The 20,559-nt window shown below is 44.3% G+C and overlaps 2 protein-coding genes across 2 annotated transcripts; one reads left to right on the top strand and one right to left on the bottom strand.

Moving 5' to 3' along the window:
• Window positions 1–460: 460 nt before the first annotated feature.
• On the bottom strand, window positions 461–5,553 carry NDUFB8 (NADH:ubiquinone oxidoreductase subunit B8). The gene is made up of 5 exons (XM_045802881.2): window positions 5,396–5,553; window positions 5,008–5,134; window positions 3,402–3,501; window positions 2,811–2,966; window positions 461–645 (listed from the first exon to the last, which is right to left on the bottom strand). The coding sequence occupies exons 1-5, from the start codon at window positions 5,508–5,510 to the stop codon at window positions 553–555; spliced, it is 591 nt and encodes a 196-aa protein (XP_045658837.1). The 5' UTR covers window positions 5,511–5,553; the 3' UTR covers window positions 461–552.
• Window positions 5,554–9,739: 4,186 nt separating this feature from the next.
• HIF1AN (hypoxia inducible factor 1 subunit alpha inhibitor) lies at window positions 9,740–19,897 on the top strand. The gene is made up of 8 exons (XM_045802880.2): window positions 9,740–9,958; window positions 10,242–10,492; window positions 13,526–13,674; window positions 15,566–15,711; window positions 16,520–16,626; window positions 17,047–17,110; window positions 17,343–17,453; window positions 18,283–19,897. Exons 1-8 carry the CDS (start codon window positions 9,782–9,784, stop codon window positions 18,325–18,327), a joined length of 1,050 nt encoding a protein of 349 aa, XP_045658836.1. The 5' UTR covers window positions 9,740–9,781; the 3' UTR covers window positions 18,328–19,897.
• Window positions 19,898–20,559: the final 662 nt, after the last annotated feature.

Below are 20,559 nucleotides of genomic sequence, written 5' to 3'. Positions count from 1 at the left end.
TTTTACGATAGAAATAACATTAGTGACAGTCACAGCCCCAGGTGACTCCAAAAACAACTATTTATCCTGGAATATACTTGAAACATGTTAAAGTACAATTTTTTAAAAAACTAACCACTATAAAAAGGTTTTTTTATGGGAAATACTTTTTGTTTCAATTTGGGCAGTCAGGAATATATCTTCCCTCTTCTTCAACCCTGTAAATGGGAAAAAGAGATACCCTTACCACCTGCTGCACAACTGGAACCGTCAAATACCTTCACGGTCCCAGCAAAATTAACAAATTACCATTTTCTTGTGCTTAACTCCCCCCACCTCCAGTCTTTCTAATCTCAGAGTGGGTAGGGGGTGGGAACGGACAACAGACACACACACACACACACACACACACACACACACACACACAAACAAGAAGGAAGAGGTCCTCAGTGGCTATTCCTGGGGAAATGAGGCACAGATACCACAGCACTAAGTTTTATTAGGGATTTCATTAGGGTTAAATCTCTAGAAATGAGAGAGTCAGTTCAGGGGCACAAAGCTGATGAAGCCACCTCAGATCTCATAATGAACAACAAGCTCAGGCTCTTTGGTGGGATCGCCGCCTCGTTCCAGGTACAGATTATTATAAGGATACTGCTTTGGCCCCTAAGGAAAAAACACAGGTCAGCAAGATAGCATACGTCCCAGCCAATACCTGGCTATACCCCACTCTGAGTTAACGATCACACATGGTAAATGGATACGAGGTAGCCTCTGGTCGGACCCAGCAGGGCTAGAACAGCAGGAAGAGCACTCCTCTTCCCTAATCAGCCCAAGGTAAAGAGAAAGCCTAGATTGTAAGAGAAGTGGTGCCTACAGTGTGTGTGTGTGAGAGCGAGTGAGAGAGAGGGAGAAAAGGAAGGAGGGACAGTGGGAGGGAGAGTGCTTTCTAAATGAGACGATGCATCCATCCATCCCACTCTCTCCTGGGGTCGAGACAGACTCAATCTCCTTTAAGTCACTCAGCCTCTAATGGTTCCACCACTAAAGTGGCCTAGCAAATGAGGCGTGCAGGAGCAGCGGTGGGGGAAAGCACAGAGGAGACACGGCTGGGACGTGCTTTAGGGGCTGCTGGCTTTACCAACAAACAGCTGTCAGAGAACACAGCTCAAGGGGAGGAGAAAAGGGTGATGTGCTTACAGAACTGAAAAATGGAAGAGCCACACTGTGTTTCTTGCTCTCCTGAAGTGAAGTTAGTGCTCACACCAGCCCTACGTGCACTCTCCAGCCTGGAGCCCCTGGGGCTTGGTAGGAAGGCTCGTGTCAGTGCACACAGACATACCAGCTACCATCACGACATCGATTATCTCTGCAGAGGTAGCACCGAGCAGCCAACTGCAAACACGACGGTCTTCCTGCTTTCAGTTCCTTCCTGTACAATCTACCCTGCAGACTACTCCCAAATTAATCATCCTAACACCCTAACCTTCATTATGTCATTTCTGTTCAAAAACTCAACAAAGTTCCCTGCTGCCTAGACGCACACCAAGTCATCACTGGATCCCCAACCCTAGCACAATCTGTATCTGGTACATAGTAGGGTCTTCATAAATATTTCAATTAATGTCTTACTATACCACTGAGTGCAAATCCCTAACTACACAATCAAAGTATCCCAACCTAAACAACCAACTCACCTCACAATATTTTTTAACATGGCAATTTCCACACCTAATTTCCCAGAACATGAGAATTACCTGGGAACTTGTTAAATACTGATTCTGGAACCCCACCACGGAGCTACTGAACCAGGAATCTAAATTTTTAGCAGCTCTCTAGGTAACCAATACAGCTGGTTACCTAGGAATATTTTACATGCCTATTCCATTCCAGCTAACTAACTCTCCTTTTCCTTCATTCTATTTTCTCTTGCCCCAGATGTTCTTTCCAACTTCTGCCCACCATCCAAAGTCTATACATATTTTTAGTATCTAGCATGATCCTTCTTTTTAACAGGACCTCATACCCCTTAACACACAGGTTCACTACATACATACGGACACTAAAACTGCCACATTCCTATATCTCTGTTCAAATGTTGCTCATCGTGTCATTTATCTACATCTTCTTCTTACCCAAATCAAACTTACTTAAAGCTAGACAGTGTATTTTCCGTGTCCTTTACGTTTTCCAAAATAAAACTAACTGTGCTCGCAGTAAACAATTGCTTCCAGTACCCTATATAGGACACAGTGCCCTTCACACTTCCAGCAAAGAATAAGGTTTCAGCTCTATATTTCTTTTTTTTTTTTTTTAAAGATTTTATTTATTTATTTGACAGAGATAGAGACAGCCAGCGAGAGAGGGAACACAAGCAGGGGAAGTGGGAGAGGAAGAAGCAGGCTCATAGCAGAGGAGCCTGATGTGGGGCTCGATCCCACAACGCCGGGATCACGCCCTGAGCGGAAGGCAGACGCTTAACCGCTGTGCCACCCAGGCGCCCCTCAGCTCTATATTTCTTGACTCTACCTTGAAAAATCACTTGCTAAGATATAATTGGTAAGTATAGTCCCCAAATGGCAACTCTGGAAAACTAGTTGACCTACAAATTCTCATTTCTCATTTAGTCCTAAACTGTTTCTTCTCACTCTGACTAACCCAAGAAGTAGCATGAAGCAGTGCTCTGAGACTTGTGCCAGGTCAATGGGTAAGGCCTTCTACAGGCCTTAACAGGAAGCCAAGCTTGGCTGGATCTCTACTCCAGAGACTTCATTCCCTCAGGAAACAGCACTAAATAAATGTGCCTATCAGAGTACTTCTCAGATACTCACCACAGGCTGGTAGGTGGGGTAAGTCTCCCCGACCCAAAACATGAACAGCATGAAGGCCACGAAGCCGAAGAGGTGCTTACACATGAGATTCCAGGAAACAGGCGTGGGGGATGTGTCCACACGGTTCCTGATATACATGTCAATGTCCCAGTGCATCTGAGGCAAAAAATCAGTTAAATGTCACATTCTGCTCTTCCTGCAAAAGGCAGGCAATCTGCAAAAGGGTCATCAGAGCCTGATACAAGGTTTGATAAAGGCAGTCTACTGCCCTAGGGCGATATTCTGCAACTCAAGTGTGAGCTACTCTACACATAGGACTAGGTGCTGGCTTAGGTCTAGGGTTCTGCTGACCAAAAACACTTCAAGCATGGAAGTTCACAATTTTCAAAGTACAGAGCTCTGATTATTTCCAGAAGTCTCATCCCATGTGCCACACATGGAACCTCAGATCTCAGATCACTGGATCTTGCTTCCTTGGCCAGAAAACCTAATGTTACTTAGACAGCAAAGTACCGTTTAGGCTAAAGAAAGAATCCTCACGAAGATATTAGGGAGAAGGAAGAAATGTCAAATGGGAGATGGATCTCTCACCGGTTCACCCCAGTTCAACCTCAGGTCTGGATGGTCCCAGTTATACCACGGATCCCTCTCCTGCTGTGAGCGATCAGGGAGCTTCGGGTAGTCGCCATACCTGAAAGACAGAAAAACTTCTGGAAGGGGCTTTGAGTGGCATCACTCAAGCAATTGAAAGTCCCCTCATGTTAACAGATGAGAAACTAAGTGACAGATAACTGCCTCACCTAAGGACAGAAAAACCCACTTTTATTTTTATTTTATTTTTTTAAGATTTTATTTATTTGTTTGACAGAGAGAGAGACAGCCAGCGAGAGAGGGAACACAAGCAGGGGGAGTGGGAGAGGAAGAAGCAGGCTCCCAACAGGGAGCCTGATGTGGGGCTGAATCCCAGGACTCTGGGATCATGCCCTGAGCCGAAGGCAGACGCTTAACGACTGAGCCACCCAGGCACCCCAGAAAAACCCACTTTTAAATTAAGATCTAAATTTATAGTCACCAAGCACAGAACTAATCACAGAAGTCCAAAGTGTAAAAAAAGATCATGTCAAACTCTAAAACATTATAATATACATTATAACATACATGCTTTTCTTACCTTCTTTCAACAACAAAAGTCATGCAATGTTATAATGTTAGAGCTGGAAGGGAATTTAGCAATCAATCACTCTGATTCCCTCATAGACAGAAAATGAAACTGAAGTTTAGCTTGAACCCAAGGTCACCCAGCTAATTGGAATACAAACAAAAAGGATTCAGATTATAAAAGCATTCTCTTCGTAGCAATTGTGCTCCCCAACCACCAAGTTAGCATACATCTCCAGGTCTCAAACACCTCATGGGACTTCCTGCTAAGCTGGATTTTCCCCAACAAATCCAGTTTCAACTTTTACAGACTGCTACCAAGGCTACTCTTGTCCACAACAAAATAAGAGACATAGGAAATGATGACAACTAGTCATGTGTCACAGAAAATGACTGGAAAACAAGAAAAATAGGAGCTCCTAAAACCACTACTGAAAGAATGATGACAGGAAAGAAAATGAGCATGACTGTAATCACTTCAGATAATTAACTGCAGGGATGTTATGTAAAGGGAGGGATGGATAACATCAACTGGAGTAGGGAAGTTGGTTGTTTAATCTGCTTGACAGTTACTACAACTTCCACAGCCCTAACAGCAAAGATATTTTTTAAAAGAAAGATATACACGCGAATATAGAGTACTCCCTCTACAAATAAGGCTCTCAAGACAGGAGTCCAGCTCCAGCCCTATCACGTGCCTGGATGACAGCATCTGAGCCCAGCAGATGCTCAATCTAAATGAAACCTCGCACTCCAGTTGAAGCCAAGGAAAGTTCCTGCTATTCAGGGGTCCTCAAGGGAGCTATTAAAATCTCGGCTTCCTCATTTGAGGAAACAGCCTGAGCCAAAGAGAAAATTGAAGTCCTCTAGGCTGCAGCTGCTCACCCATCACCTCCCACCTCCCTCCACCGAGAAAGGCACCCACACCATTGACTCTGAGGGGTCACGAGAAGGTTCAGGGAAAATGGTCAGGGTCGAGTCACCCAACCCGGCTGGCCATCTCCCATCACTACCCGGCTGCGAGCAAACTGCATCTCACCCCATGCCATCATCCGGGTACGGCTGGTAGTCTTCTACCCGCATATTGTATTTCTTGGCGGCGGCTGCCCGTTCTTCCGGGGTTTTGGGATAGGGACCCGGGAGCATGTCCTTCGTAATGTGCGAAGCTGGAGAGCAGAAGAAGGAAGGTCAAAAAAGACTCTGTCCCTCCTGCCGCCTTGAAGGCTTCAAGCTGCGATGGCTGCGGCGGCCCAGGCTTCAAGATACCAGTGAGACTCTTGACCCCCTTTTCTGGGTATACTAACTCCACCTCCGCCCCCTCGCCGGACACGGCCACCGCGGTATCCACGATACCCGCCCCCCTCCCAACCCTCGACACACCAAACTTCAGGCATCCCAACACTCAGGCCTTGCCCGTTTTTGCGGACCTGTCCGTGCACCCAACGGCACCACGGTCCGGGTTGCCCTTTGCAGCCATCGGACTCCCAGGACCCGCGCTCTGGCCGCCGCCATCTTCACCTTCTCCCAGTTGGCCCTGCACATGCGCAAAGGCCTTGTCACGGTGGCTGAGCCGGGCCAAACGCGACGAGGGAAGTCGGTAGCGAAGGAAAGTCTTTAGGCTCCAACAAGGGCGGGGCTTAAACCGTGTGGGAAGCCACAGGGAAGATGAGGGGATGGGTAGAGGCAGAGAGGGAAAGTGGAAAGGAGAGAAAATCAGGTAGGTCACTACTTTGACATTTCATATTGTTGTGTCCCCTTCTTCGTCATCTGACTTAGACACTTCCAAGGATAGTGGGGACACAGACCCGAGCGTCTCAGGTGGACGGCTAACTTACCTCCCCCAGGTGCAGTACAAGTCAAATGAACCGAACCTGTCTTAATCTCTTCTCTGACCCTGCTTCCCTTTTTCCTCTCCTTCACTGGCACTTCCTCTTTTCATACCCAAACGTGATCGTTCTTCAAATTCAGCCGTTGGTCTTCTTGCTCTGGTTCTGTTCTGCAAATTGGTTGATCTCCTTCACATAGAGGGATGATGCAACACACAAATCGCCCCAAATTCGTTCCTCAGTTTTACTCTGTATTTATATTTGAATGCCCCAGTCACCTGAACCCAACAAATGTGAATCCAGTCCTAGACCTAAAGCAGCTCTTCCCAGACTGGCTAAAGCCTCAGATTGGCTCGGACTTGCAAAGATTTCAAGCTGGACCACAGTTAACAAACACTAGCTTAAAGAAGAATGGGGGATATTATCATGTTTGCATATGAATATGTTTTCACTTTTACACAAACAGGATTTGCATAATTTACACAATATAAGTGTACACATATTTCCAGCAACTTTTAGGGTGATGACTGTTTTGGTGCAGAATCCATCATTACAGACCTTCTCAAATATATATTAAAGCAATAAAAATTACATATACTACTTGGCATATAAATTTGGGGGAGGACTACTTCACAGCAACTTGCCCTCTTGTAAAAAGCATCACTAGTTGATGTTCAAAATAATCGTACGATATCTGCATTCAATCAATAGCAAGCCCTGATCTAATTTGGGTTAAGAAACGGTGTTGGTCTAATTTATTTACTATTATCAAGATATAATTCACATAGCATAAAATTCATCCCTTTAAAGTGTACAATAAAGTGATTTTTAGTATATTTACAAAGTTGTGCAGTTATCTTCACTAATTCTAAATCATTTCCATTACCTCCAAAAAAACCCCTGTCCCTCTTAGTGTATTTCCCCTACCCCTAGACCCTGGCAATCACTAATCTACTGTCTGTCTGTATGGATTTGCCTATTCTGGACATTTCATACAAATGCAATCATGCAATATGTACGTTTTTGTGTCTGACTTACTTCACTTAGTGTAATATTTTTAAGGTTTGTCCATGTTTTAGCATGTGTCAGTTCTTCATTCCTTTTTATGGCTAAATAATATTGTTATATTGGTATTCAACTTTTTGTTTATACACTCATCAGTTGATAGGCATTTGGATTATTTCCACTTTGGGGTTATTATAAATAATGCCATTGTGAACATTCTTGTATAACTTTTTGTGTGGCTATATGTTTTCAATTCTCTTCAGTATATACATAGCAGTAGAATAGCTGGAGAAAGAAAAAGAAAGAAGGAAAGAAGAAATAAAGAAAGAAAGAAAGAAAGAAAGAAAGAAAGAAAGAAAGAAAGAAAGAAAGAAAAAGAAGAGAAAGAATTGCTGGATCATAGGATAACTGTATGTTTGACTTTTTGCAGAACTATAAAACTATTTTTCAAAGAAGCTGCACCATTTTACATTCCCACTAGCAGCATATGAGGGTTCCAATTTTTCCACATTCTTGACAACACTTGTTGCTGTCTTTTTTTATTATAGTCATTCTAGTGGCTGTGACTGGTATTTCATTGTGGTTTTGATTTACATTACCCTGATGACTAAAGATGTTGAGCATCTTTTCATGTACTTATTGGCCATGGTATATCTTCTTTGGAGAAATGTCTACTCAAGTCTTTCATCCACTCTTAATTGGGTTGACTTTTTATTGCTTAGTTGTAAGAATTCTTTATACATTCTAGGTCCAAGTCACTTACCAGCTATATACTTTGTAAATATTTTGTCCTATTCTATGGATTATATTTTTGCTTTCTTGATGGTGTCCTTTGGGACCCCGTTTTTATCCTGAAAGGTGTTGGAATTTGTCAAAAGCTTTCTTTGTCTATTGAGATGATCATGTGGTTATTTTTTTCTTCTACTAATATGGTTAATTTTCAGATGCTGAACTAACCTTGCATTTCCAGAATAAATCCTACCTGGTCATGGTATATAATCCTTTTTAATATGGCACTGGATTTGGTTTCCTAGTATTTTGTTGGAGATTTTTGCATCTGTATTCATAAGGAATATTGGTCTATAGTCCCTTTTTCTTGTGATATCTTTGGTATCAGGATAATGCTTTTCTCATAGTTGGGGATTGTTCTCTCTTCTATTTTTTGGAAGAGTTTGTAAAGGATTGGTGTTAATACCTTCTAAAATGTTTGGTAAGATTTATCAGTGAATCCGTTTGGTCCTGGGCTTTTCTTTGTGGAAGGTTTTTGATTCCTAATTTAATCTCTTTACTTGTAAGTCTATTCAGCTTTTCTATTTCTTCTTAAATATGTGCCTTTCTAGGAATTTGTACATTTCATTCAGGTTATCTAATTTTTTTGGCATACAATTGTATATAGTGTTCCCTTGCACTCCTTTTTATTTTTGTAAAGTCAGTAGTAATGACCCTTCTTTCATTCTTGATTTTAGTAATTTAAATATTCTTGTTCTAATTTATTTCTAATTCCCAATGTTACATATTAATATATTCTTGTAAAAATCCAAACATCGCAGATAAAACTAAAGCCTTGGTTGGCACCCACAACTCCAAACCCTCCACAGAGGTGATCCCATTATCAGTTTGGTGTAACATAGTTACTAGGTAGCATAATTATATAGTTAAGCTAGTGTATTAGTTTTTTATTGCTGCATAACAAATTATCATAAATTTAGCAGCTCCAAACAACACCAATTGATTATCTCACATTTTCCATGAGTCAGGAGTCCAGGCAAAGTTTAGCTGGCTCTCAGCTCAGGGTCTCACCATGCTGAAATTAAGGTATTTTTGTGGGCTGCTATCCTCATCTGAAGCTCTGTGTCTTTTTCCAAGCTCAGTGGTTGTTGGCAAAATTCAGTTCCTTGTAGTTGTAGGATTGAGGTCCCTGCTGCTTTCTTGCTGGCTGTCAACCAGAAGCCTTTTTCAGCTTCTAGAGCCTACCTGCCGTTCTCTACCCCATAGCAGTGCTCCTTCAAAGTCAACAGGAGAACTTCTTTAGCTTCAAATCTTTCTGACTTCTGTCACTGACCTCTAGACCCAGATTTAAAGAGCCAGAGTTATTAGGTCAGGCCCACCTAGGATCAATTTCCCTTTTGATGAACTCAAAGTGAACTGATTAGGAACCTTAATTACATTTTTTGCTATATAACATAACCTCATCGCTGGAGTAATACCCTACCATATTTAGAAGACCTGCTCTTATTCAAGGGGGGAGACCTATAGTGCATGTATACCATGGGATGGAAATCTTTGGATCCATCTTAGAATTTGGCCTCCCATAGCCGGCCATAAAAACTGCCTAAATAACAGCAGAAGTAATTGAGAAGGCCTTTTATAACGAATACAAATTGTTTGAAAATGTGAGGCGCTCGTGGTTGGCCATTAATCATAACCTTGGTCCCATGGCAGAAACATCTTTAAGTAGGAAGGATGGTAACACAGCCAGAGAAATAAAATGATGCTAAAAACAGAAAACCATCTTTGATTTTAAAAGAATTCAACTCCCCATATATCTTTTGTCGAGGCCTTCAGAGCAACCTTTGCCCAACATCTATCAATCTGACAATTGCTTTTCCTTCTGATTTCTTAGGTAGGTCAAGAGTTTGCTTCTCTCCCCGTCCATGACTGTATAGTTTAATGCCCCGCTAAACTGGCCTCCTTCTCCGCTTCTTGTGTAGGCTTGGGCACACTGACGCAGCAATGATATTTGGTGTATTTGTTAACCAGATGATTCAGTAGATCTAACCTCTGGGCCCCAAGTCCTCACGGGCGGAGCTTAGGGTGTAAAACTGTAGCTCACCATTAGGAGGAGCTCGCTTACGCCCCGGTTCCGCGTTCTTTGTGTCTCTGGACCGCTCTCGCGCGCAGTCCATCTCTATGGTTTCCGTTGTGTTTTATCCGGAAAAGGCGGAGCTTCCGGTTCCGGTGGGGCCGTTTGTAGCGAAGGAGATGGCGGCGACAGCGACGGAGGCTGTGGCCTCTGGTTCTGGAGAAACCCGAGAAGAGGCCGAAGCGCCTGGCCTCGCCTGGGATGAGTCCCAACTGCGTAGTTATAGCTTCCCGACCCGGCCCATCCCGCGTTTGAGTCAGAGCGACCCCCGGGCGGAGGAGCTTATCGAGAATGAGGTAGGAGGCGGGGCCCCGTCTGAAGGGGAAGGGAGGAGGGACCAGGTTGAGAGGAGAGGTCAAAGGCGAATGGTGATGCAAGTTGGGGTCTGGCAGGGCTGTGGACCAGGGCCTAAGGGAAGATGGAGAGGGAGGTGAGGAGAAATGGGACTTAAGGAGTTCGTGCTTGTTCACAGGAGAAAATATTCAGAAGTAGGGAAGTTGTTGAAGTCATGGGACAGGAATCCACCGGCTCCTTGGGATGACTTCATTTGTTTTTTTTTCACTTGTTGTTTTCACTTAGGAGCCTGTGGTGCTGACAGACACAAATCTTGTGTATCCTGCTCTGAAATGGGACCTTGAATACCTGCAGGAGAACATTGGCAACGGAGACTTCTCTGTGTACAGTGCCAGCACCCACAAGTTCTTGTACTATGATGAGAAGAAGATGGCTAATTTCCAGAACTTTAAGCCCAGGTCCAACAGGGAGGAAATGAAATTTCATGAGTTTGTTGAGAAACTGCAGGATATACAGCAGCAAGGAGGGGAAGAGAGGTAAGTTCCCAGATCATGTCTTCCCATTGAATCTAGGGCATCCATTTTCCTTTCTTGTAATTGTTTGAGCATATGGAGGAGTTGGACGAGTTCTCTAGCTTGAGAGATGAGAGAATAATTAGACTTGAATTGTGACTCTGTTGTTCTTTGTTTTCTTCACAAAGTGATAGAGTTGCCTAGAAGGGTCAGGTAGGTGAACAAAATGAGAGAAGTTGTTTGGGTGAAAACTCAATGAAGTCGAAAGCATATCCCCTGTTCAGAGTGAGAAGTCATTACTTGACTCTTGTTTCCATTTAGGAGTGCAGTCCCAAGGTTGCCACATACTCTTATTTTCAAGAGAAGCCAGAAATTAGAATTTTTATTTAAACATTTTTTGACCTTTAAATGTAGGCAGCTAATTCAAATTTTTAAAAATGTTGCAGGGTGCCAAAAAAACCTGACTGTCATTGGATTTAGCCCTGAGAGTTCCAGTTTGCACCCTGTGTCCTAAAATATTATGCTTGCTGGGGACAATTAAAGCTAAAAAGTTTTATAGATTGTTATTCTGGGACGAAGGATGTCAGGGTCCTTTAGATTAGGGGAGATCAGACTTGGTTGATAGGGATTTCCACATTGTACTAGAGATAGCAAACACAAGACACACTCAGAAGTGACTTTTTCTCTGTGCTTTTATCCTTATATGTGAGGACAGCCTCTTCGGTAGGTCCCAGACAGCTTTCAGTTCTGCACTATAACATTGCTTCTGGGGAATTGCTTTCACTGAGTACTTCATGGTGAATGACCATCTCCATCTCACACTTGGTGTCCAACCCTGGGCTTCTCTTTAGTCTCCTGCCTCAGTTCTTTTCCTGACTCTACTAGCAGCATACGGCTGAGTGAATGGATTTGAAATACCTTTTTTGTGTTTGTGTGTCTTCCTGACACTTAGTGGTTATCATAGTGCTAGAACTTTGACCAAAAAGAGTATCCAGGGTCTCAACTGCGATTGATCGGTTCTTGTGTCTTACAAAGACTGGTGTAAGTCATCTTCTGCTTGAGTTTCCTCAGATTTAACATAGCATGTACATGTGTATGTGCAGACATCTACACACCCCCAATGTTGAGAGAGAGAGAGGTTGATTTAAATGGTGCTGGTGGAATGTAATTCCATTGTATGAACATTTGCACTAGAAGGAGCATGAGATAAGACATGAGTCCTGGTTCCTCAATCACTTTAAGTTTCTTACCTCCCATAGGGAGAGCAGTTTGCCTCGCTAAGTATAAGCTATGAATGTAGTCTTTATGCATGATTCAAGGAAAATTTTTTTCCTATGCACAAGTTTTGCCCTACCAGCTTACTTTACCACCAGCCAATTCCACTTTGGAATTGTACAGGTTGTTGTGATCCCAGGAATTCTATGATTCTTTGAGCTCTTTTGACCATTTACTGTTCAGATGTAATAGGAGTTGTTTGGATTCATGTTTGGTGAGTGTTCTGCTTCTTTCAAAATTACTTGACAAAATTTTTGTATGAATATTTTATAATTTCTGGGGAGAACCCACAGGTTGCATTCGAGTCTTGAGGGTTCCTTTTCCCCCAAAAGGTAGCTGGTGTTTACAACTTAACAAGATTTCTAGTTAATGTTTCTGTAAACATCCTGATTCTAGGCACTGAGATACCTTTGAGCCATGTGAAGTAACATTCTTGAGACTAGAACAGGGCTGCTTTTATATTTTGTCTTCATGTTTGTCCCTTTATTCGTATCCATTATGGGACTTGAGCAAGTGTTTGGGTTTTTACGGTCCTTAAGTAATTTCTGATCTTCCTCGGTATATTAGGAGCCCTGGGTCTTCAGAAAGCCTGATGAGGCTTTCAGTTGTAGAAGGCTGCTACAGAGAGGTGGCTGAATTAGTTAAGGTAAACTAGATTTCAAGCCAGAGGCAGGGACTTGAAACAACAAAGGTTTATTTAGGTTTATAACAACAACAGTCATGCTGCATGTCTGTCGTAGGTCACATGGAGGCTCTGCTCTTACGTCGTCTTTTTCATTTTGGGATCCAGCAGCTACAATCTGAAACCTTAGAGTTGATTAGCAGAGGGAAAGAGATATGGTGGTAGTGAGTACTGGTTCTTCAAATTACAGTTTGGAAGCAACACAAGTCATTTTTGTAGGTATATCATTGGTCAAAGCAAGTTAAATAAGCAAGCTTGGCTTCAAGGGGATACAGGAGAATTAACTCTCCCACAGGGGGTGGGGAGCTAGATCTTGGTGAACGGTAATACGATCTGTCATAATGGCCATCAAGGGCCAAAGAGGATGTCTGAGGCTCTGAGGGTCTCTAGAGAAACGCTGATTAATCATTTTAGACTCTGAGTAGGTGTTGAGGAATCTATGAAATTGTATGAAAGTTCTGTGTGTATGTACATTTTTATGGAAACGTTCCTTGGATTCTTAGATTTATGCTGTGACCCAGAAAAGGTTAAGAATCACTTCTTTTAGGGGCACCTGGCTGGCTCAGTTGGTAGAGCATGCATCTCTTGATCTCGGGGTTGTGAGTTCAAACCTCACATTGGGTATAGAGTTTACATTAAAAGAAAAAAAGAATCTTTTCTTTAAAATAGCAACTTTAGTGTTGAACAGAGCTCAAAGAAGGACAGGCAAGGATTCAGTTCTGTGAGAATCTATCTTGGTTAAGATTTGCATGGCTGCGGGGCGCCTGGATGGCACAGCGGTTAAGCTTTTGCCTTTGGCTCAGGGCGTGATCCCAGCGTTCTGGGATCGAGCCCCACATCAGGCTCCTCCGCTATGAGCCTGCTTCTTCCTCTCCCACTCCCCCTGCTTGTGTTCCCTCTCTCGCTGGCTGTCTCTATCTCTGTCAAATAAATAAATAAAACCTTGAAAAAAATATGTTTAAAAAAAAAAAAAAGATTTGCATGGCTGCAGCTGGTCTCTATGGGAGGTGCCAGTGTGGATTTGGATTTCCAGATGTGGGGAGGCCATGCCAAGAGACTGTGTATGTGCACTAATGGGATTTTATTCTTGGGGAACATAGGTTGTATCTGCAGCAAACACTCAATGACACCGTGGGCCGGAAGATCGTCATGGACTTCTTGGGTTTTAACTGGAACTGGATTAATAAGCAACAGGGAAAGCGTGGCTGGGGACAGCTGACATCCAACCTGCTGCTCATTGGCATGGAAGGTAAGAAATCTTTCAGAAAGCAGCATAGCTTGGAGTCATACAAACCTGATTTCCAGGCTTGTCTTCACCACTCATTTGCTTTATGACTTTGAACGAGTCACCTAACTTTTTAAATCTCAGTCTCCTCTTCTGTGAAATATCTTATAAACAGCTATGAAGATCAAACGAGTTAATGTATGTAAAGTGATTAAGCTAGTTTCATGCACTCTAAAATTAGTTCTCTTTTCTCCTTCCTTGGTTGCCGCATGAGCGTGTATACTCAGGTGTTAGGGATTGTCCTGAAATAACTGTTCTTATCTATTGGATCTGTCTGTATTCAGAAGATATTTATTCCAGTAGAAGAGGAAAGTGTGTTTTTTCAGTATAAATTGAACTTTATCTTTTGAATGTTAATGTATTTATGGAGTTAAATTCAAAAGGTATAAATAGATGTGTAATGATAAATCTGTCTTCTACTCCTATTTCCCAGCCTCCCGATAGCCCTCCCTGGAGGCACCACATGTCATTAGTTGCTTGTGTATCCCACTAGAGGATTTTATGCATATGCAAGCAAATATGTGACTATGTTCTTTGTTTCTTTCTTTCTTTTTCGTTTGAATGAGAGGAGAGACCTTTGAACGCCAGTGAAAAGAAGGAGAGCTGCTTACTGGCCAGGGTCATTGTCTCATTCTTATTTTTATTTCTGGCACTTGCTCAAGGCCAGGCCCATAGTAGGTACTTAGTGAATGGTAAATAAATTGCATTAAACAAGGAAGCAGAGTAGTTATTTGTTTTCATTCACCACTGGGTTCTGAAGTCTCTTCTCCTTAGATTGTCCTTTCTTCAGTTTTGGATCCTTTGCTGCCAGTATTAATCAAGATTTCTAGCAATGCAGCTTATGGATTGCACCCCTACCCTGTCTCCTTTGAAATCAGCTCTTGATTAACCTGCCAGGACTAGTTCCGACCTACTTAGCTATAAGTTTTTCTTTTGCCTTCCTGTCCTTTGGTAGAGTGCACAGAAGCGGATCCCTCAGGTAGATGAGAGAGCAGATCTCCTTCGAGGGTGCACATGGACTCTCCGCATTTAAGAAGGCGGCTGTCTTGGCCCACTCAGGCAGACCCAGGGGATGTTTTTTAAATTCCATGCCCTGCAGAGGGCCCCTCAGCTCTCAGGGATTGTGCAAAGAATAAACAACAGATGAGGTCCCAGTTATAAAGAGTAGGTGGAGCATACATACACTAGGGCAGCACTAATGCACGTTGGTATTTTAAATAATTGGCTTTATTCGAATTATACAACGCTTCAGGAATCTGCTACGCTCTCCCCATGCTCCCATGAGAATTAACAGCCTCAGTGTTGCTCTAAGAAGTGTTGCATCCCACAGATGTGTCGAAGTGAGACAAAGGTTGAGAATCTTTGAGCTCCAGAAAAGCTACTCAAAGCAGGTATATAGTTATACAACTTAAAATGACTAACCCCGTGGAAGATTATGCATGAACTGTTGATACCAGTCAGTTCAGTTGTTTGTTACTCTTGTTTTGCTACCCTTTAATTCTTGCCATAGTCAAGAAGAGCACAAGTATACATGGTCTATTACCTTGCCAGACTTACGAATATTATCTTGATGTGCTGCTGCTGGCAGAAGCATCATGTATGAAAGTTTGCTTCGCTCCAGTTGATGATGAACCCTTAGCCAGAGATGGTCTCTGAACAACTTATTGCCCACTGAAAGTGTAACACCTAATTTGCTGAGAGTTGTAATTGCAATCTCCCTGATTCTGCTTGAAATTTTGATTGGGAACCCTTAGCTGAGAGGGCAGGCTGGGTTTCTCTCCAGCATTGGGCCTTGTGTTCTAGCCTATGCAATAGAGACACTGCTCTGAATAAGAAAATGTCTTTCCTCCTACAGGAAATGTGACACCTGCTCACTATGATGAGCAGCAGAACTTCTTTGCTCAGATAAAAGGCTACAAGCGGTGCATTTTATTCCCTCCGGATCAGTTCGAGTGCCTGTACCCATATCCTGTTCATCACCCATGTGACAGACAGAGCCAGGTGAGCTTGTGTGGTCTGAGGAGGGTAGAGAACTCCTTTGGGAGCCAAGGTTGGCATGTCTTTCTCCTTCACTGTGGATAAACTCAGGGTAATTTAAAGTGTAGCGTACATATTCCAGGCCCTTGTGGGGTCTCCAGATGTTTATAAGGATGTACAGTTCTGTTGAGCTAATTCTGGAGGGCAGATCCCATCACTGATTCTGGTGGACTCTGGTTACCCTGTTTGAATGTGTATATCTCCATTGGATTTAATAATTGTTTTCTGTTGTCATGGATGCTGCTACTTTTTGATAAGGAGAAGGGCGAACAGAATTGTCATATGTCATTTACTGTCTTTCCTGGATCTGTAAGAAGTATATGGTTGACTTTATGGCCAACCAGAGAGGTCCTCTCCTTTCTTGAGAAAACTGCCTACCCACTTCCTGTAGGAGGTCTTGCTGGCAGGAATATGTGTGTGGGAGAAGGTTTCAGAAGATTTGGTTGAAGGATGCATCTTCATTCCTCATATCTGCAGGCCGTGAGTAGGTTTTCTGACCTGCAGGCTGCAATGATTGGCTTCTGACCTTAGGAGCACTGAGGCCCAGGATTCTTCATCACTTAATCTTCAAGCATGGCCTGTCTTGTACTATCCTCTGAGAGAGAGTGTGTATGTTTAATAAACATGTGGTATCTTCTGCTGGATATAAATTCTAAACACATCTTTTTTTCTTAAAGCCATCTTTTTATCACTACCAAACTAGCACATCACAGTTATTAATAAAGATTTGGTGATTGACTGATTTTTTTTTTCTTTCTCTTGAACCTCTCAGGTGGACTTTGACAATCCTGACTACGAGAGGTTCCCCAATTTCCAGAACGTGGTTGGTTATGAAACAGTGGTTGGCCCTGGTGATGTTCTTTATATCCCAATGTACTGGTGAGGAGGGGACTAGGACTGGGGGCTTCTTGGGAGCTTTCTTTCCCATTCCCCGGAAAGCTGTATCTGTGTCCTTTCTGAGTTGTGGCAAGATTGGTCTTATGTGATCTACAGAAAGGTTGGCATATCCAGATGTGAGCGTACTGAACATGGGGGAAATGGCAACCCAGTCTCTAGGACAAGATGACAATTCGTCAGGTCCAAAGGGATCCCAGAGGGTTGAGGCTGGAGAAACTGTTCTTGGTTCTTTTTATTTGGAGACTGAACTGAACACCACTGCCTCTGGTCCCGGGTGTGTTTGACAGGATGAGTGTAAAGATAATGTCCTTGTTATTTGCTTTAGCCGGACTTTACCTAGTTTTCCCTCCCTCCCTCTAAAGAATATTGGTGGCAAACAGGAGCATGTCTATTTTCTTGCAGGTGGCATCACATAGAGTCATTACTAAATGGGGGGATTACCATCACTGTGAACTTCTGGTATAAGGTGAATATGGGTTTTTTCCCCCAGGTGGGATTGGGGTGAGGTAGGTGTAATAAATGAGTTGGGGGCAGGGTGGGGAGGTTGGCTCTCTCTGAAAGTGATTCCCAGGTCTTTGGGAAGATGGAGAGGGATGGGATTGAACTGGGTTTCTTAGAAGGGGTGAAGGCGCTAAAATGGTGGGTTACACTGAAGCCTGCTGCTAAAGGCATTTCCTGAGCTGCTGCTTCCTTTACAGGGGGCCCCCACCCCTAAGAGAATTGAATATCCTCTCAAAGCCCATCAGAAAGTGGCCATAATGAGAAACATTGAGAAGATGCTTGGAGAGGCCTTGGGGAACCCACAAGAGGTATGTGGCTGCCCCAAGGTGGCACTCCTGTGGCCCAGTGGGCAGAGTGATCAGGGAAAGTCAGGATTGGTGTCACATTTTCCATAGCTCTGTTTCAGTATCTGGTGTCCTTTCTCTCCATAGAGGTTATGGGCGTGTTCAGAAAATCTTTGTTTTCTGGTGAGAGCTGGGCTTGACTGGTGGATCAATTATAATCTGTTCCATGCTAGTGGTAATGTTCCCCATGGGGCTTGTGTGCCAGCTGGGGACCCCTGAGGGGATTCTTCTGGAATGGGAAGCGAGCAGTAAAGCATCTCCTCATGCTCTCCCAGCTGTGCCAAGGCTGCTCTAGGTAATGTTGAGACCTGCTTCCCACACAGGTGTGCCAGTGGCCCATTGGGTACCCAGGGGAGATATTTGTAATGCTCTTGCCTTCTTCCTGTGGGTAGCCTCAGCATCCAGAGGACCTGTGGGATTGGGAGGTGGCACCAGCCCCGATTGCAGGTGACCGGTTCAGGATACAGAGGCATTTAACCTTCTTAAAGCTCATTTAAGAAACATGCAGGCACTCTTGGGTTTTGGGGGATTGTTGGCTCCTCTGACCTTCTGTCTGTCAGTTTGGTCCTATTTATAGGGTACTGTGAGAGGGAAGGTAATACAGGATGGACCCAGAGGAGAGGGCAATGTCCTGGAATATTCTCCAGGAAGAGAGTAGGTTAGTGGGTTTATAAGATTGAATGAAAGCCTTGTCCCTGCCTTGGCTGGACATAGAATGCCTCCAGACACACCATGTCTGGCTCCAGGGCTAGGGGACAGGCAGTTCTGACTGGCTCCTCATGTCTCTTCACAGGTGGGGCCCTTGTTGAACACAATGATCAAGGGTCGATACAACTAGCCTGCCAGGAGTCGAGGCCTCCTGCCAGGTGACTGCTAGCCCGTCCACACCGCTTCATTGATGAGGACAGGAGACTCCAAGCGCTAGTATTGCACGCTGCACTTAATGGACTGGACTCTTGCCATGGCCCTGGAGGCAGGTGTTTGGGGCAAGGCAGGGTGGTTGGCGCTCCACTCCCATTTGGAGGGACTTCTTGCCCTTGCCTCTGTGCCCCAGCATCTTCCCTCTCTGCCCCCCCTAAAGTCCTGCATTCAGTGTGTGGAGTCCCAGCTTCTGGTTGTCATCACGTCTGTGTGTGTCAGTCTGTCAACCCTCGGATGTGTGTGCGTGTGTGTGCATGCACACGCGTGTATGTATCTGTTCCTTGCTTTCTCCTTCTGGGTCAGGATGCCACTGCTGGCTCTCAGTCCTGTCTCCTGCAACCTCAGTGCCTCAGCCTGAGAGAGAGGAGACGGTCTTGGTCACCCATTACATCTGGGCTGCAGGGCCAGAGCTTTCCTGACCATCAGGTCAATCTGCCTCCTTCCAGTTTTCACAGAGTCAGGCTCTAGGCTGGGTGGGAATGGTTACTGGGGCTCTTAATGGGGAGAGTGAGAGGGAGGCTTGCCTCTGAGAGCCTAGATAGCCTTCCTGTGAGAGAATTAGAGTTCCAACTTGGACCTTTAAGCTCAAGCCATACATAGAAAAGAGCCTTGGGACATTAGAGCCAAGGATTATGTATAAGTTCCAAATCGCAGACACATACAGCTTCTCTCTTTCAGCACCAGCTCTTGCTCCCTGTGCTGAGTACCAAGGGAGTTCTCCTAGTAGTGGCTTCTCTAGGTTCTAGGGGTGTAAGCCTCTATGTGGATGTGTGTGTGATATGTGTGTGCGTGCTCGCACACGTGTCCATGTCCACGCTAGCCTGCCTCTCTGCTTACTAAGTTTCTCCACTGCATAACCTTGTCCAGTGGGACATACAGCGTGAGCCCCAGGGAAGTGCTGTCTGACCTAGCCTAAAGCTTTTAAAGCCATTGGACGTTGGTCGGGTCTCACTGCAACCTACCTGAGGCTGACTGGCTAGAGCCTCTAGGTCCTGTGACCCTCCCTGCCCAGGCCACGTCCTCTACTCTTGCGGAGCTTCCTGGCGGAGTAAATGAAATGGGGTCAAGTTTAGGCAGCTAACTTACCACCTGTCATCCACCTCAGGGCAAGGACAAAAACAGCCTTGCCTCTTAAAGCCAGCGCCTCTGCCAGACCCCATTATAATGTTCCACAAACACCCTTGAAAGTCAGGGCAACTGATGATAGAGCGTAGAAGTGGCATTTCTTTTCCTGTTCATTATTACTTGTGGGAACCCCTCTCAGGGCTGCATCTTACAGCTGAGCACTGCACAACTCAAAGGGCCATCGGTCACATGATTCAGTGGAACTGGGGCTGCTGGAATTGGGCAGTGTAGTGGCCCTGTGGCCCTGTGTCTTCTCACCTCCACTCCCATCTCCATGCCCCTTCTCTCTGGAAGGAAAGAGGAGTTGGAAAACTCTGGGGTTTTTTCCTTTTTTTTTTTTTTTTTTTTTTGCCAAAGGTTTACTTTCAGCATCTGAGCTGTGGCTCTAACCCCCGAAGCTCAGTTTACAGTTACAGCGCACTGATGGACTGAGAGGATGTATGTGTGTGCATGTGTGCACCTGTGTGTGTATTTGGGTAGGGGTGTTTATTTTTAGTACCCCATTCTGGGGTTCTCTGCTGCAGCGTGGGTGTGCAAACATGGTACCTTCTCAAGTGTAGTTCTTTCAAATATAGCCAATGCTGGAAAATGTGATTGCAGTGATCTCCATCCCTCCATCTCTTGGGAAAGAGGAGTGCAGCAAAGAAAACAAGGCAGACAGGATAAACTTGACCACAATCAGACTTTGAAAGAAAGCAGATTATTTTGTCTCCTTAGCAGGTCTGCTGTGTTCCTGGCTCAGCCCTCAAAGATTTGGGTGATGTGCAGCAGGAAGGCATGTGCCACTCAGCTGATCCTGGCTGGGTGCTGTGCTGACACAGATCTGACCTAAGGCGACCGAGGGGGAGGGTCCTTTACAGGATTGGTCCTGACCCTTGCGTAATATAATAGTGACCCTGACTGTTAGACACTCAGTATCAGCCTGGTGCTTTTATTTTTGTTCCTCACTATCCTGCAGGGTAGGTATTTTCATTTCACAGCTAAAGAAACAGGCTCAGAGAGGTTTCAGTGATTAGTAGCAATC

Source organism: Ursus americanus, chromosome 6, assembly GCF_024610735.1.
Source record: "Ursus americanus isolate L20-20 chromosome 6, mUrsAme1.1.p, whole genome shotgun sequence".
NCBI classification, from domain to species: domain Eukaryota; kingdom Metazoa; phylum Chordata; class Mammalia; order Carnivora; family Ursidae; genus Ursus; species Ursus americanus.
The sequence above is the reverse complement of the archived record's forward strand: the minus strand, read 5'-3'. Positions and strand labels throughout refer to the sequence as shown.

Coding starts and splice junctions, on each gene's coding strand:
- NDUFB8 (XM_045802881.2), bottom strand. CDS start 5,510: ATGTGCAGGGCCAACTGGGAGAAGGTGAAGATGGCGGCGGCCAGAGCG. Junction 5,135..5,395: donor GCCGTTGGGTGCACGGACAG/GTCCGCAAAAAC, acceptor TCTGCTCTCCAG/CTTCGCACATTACGAAGGAC. Junction 2,967..3,401: donor GGTTGAACTGGGGTGAACCG/GTGAGAGATCCA, acceptor TTTTTGCCTCAG/ATGCACTGGGACATTGACAT.
- HIF1AN (XM_045802880.2), top strand. CDS start 9,782: ATGGCGGCGACAGCGACGGAGGCTGTGGCCTCTGGTTCTGGAGAAACC. Junction 9,959..10,241: donor AGGAGCTTATCGAGAATGAG/GTAGGAGGCGGG, acceptor GTTTTCACTTAG/GAGCCTGTGGTGCTGACAGA. Junction 17,111..17,342: donor CTGTGAACTTCTGGTATAAG/GTGAATATGGGT, acceptor CTTCCTTTACAG/GGGGCCCCCACCCCTAAGAG.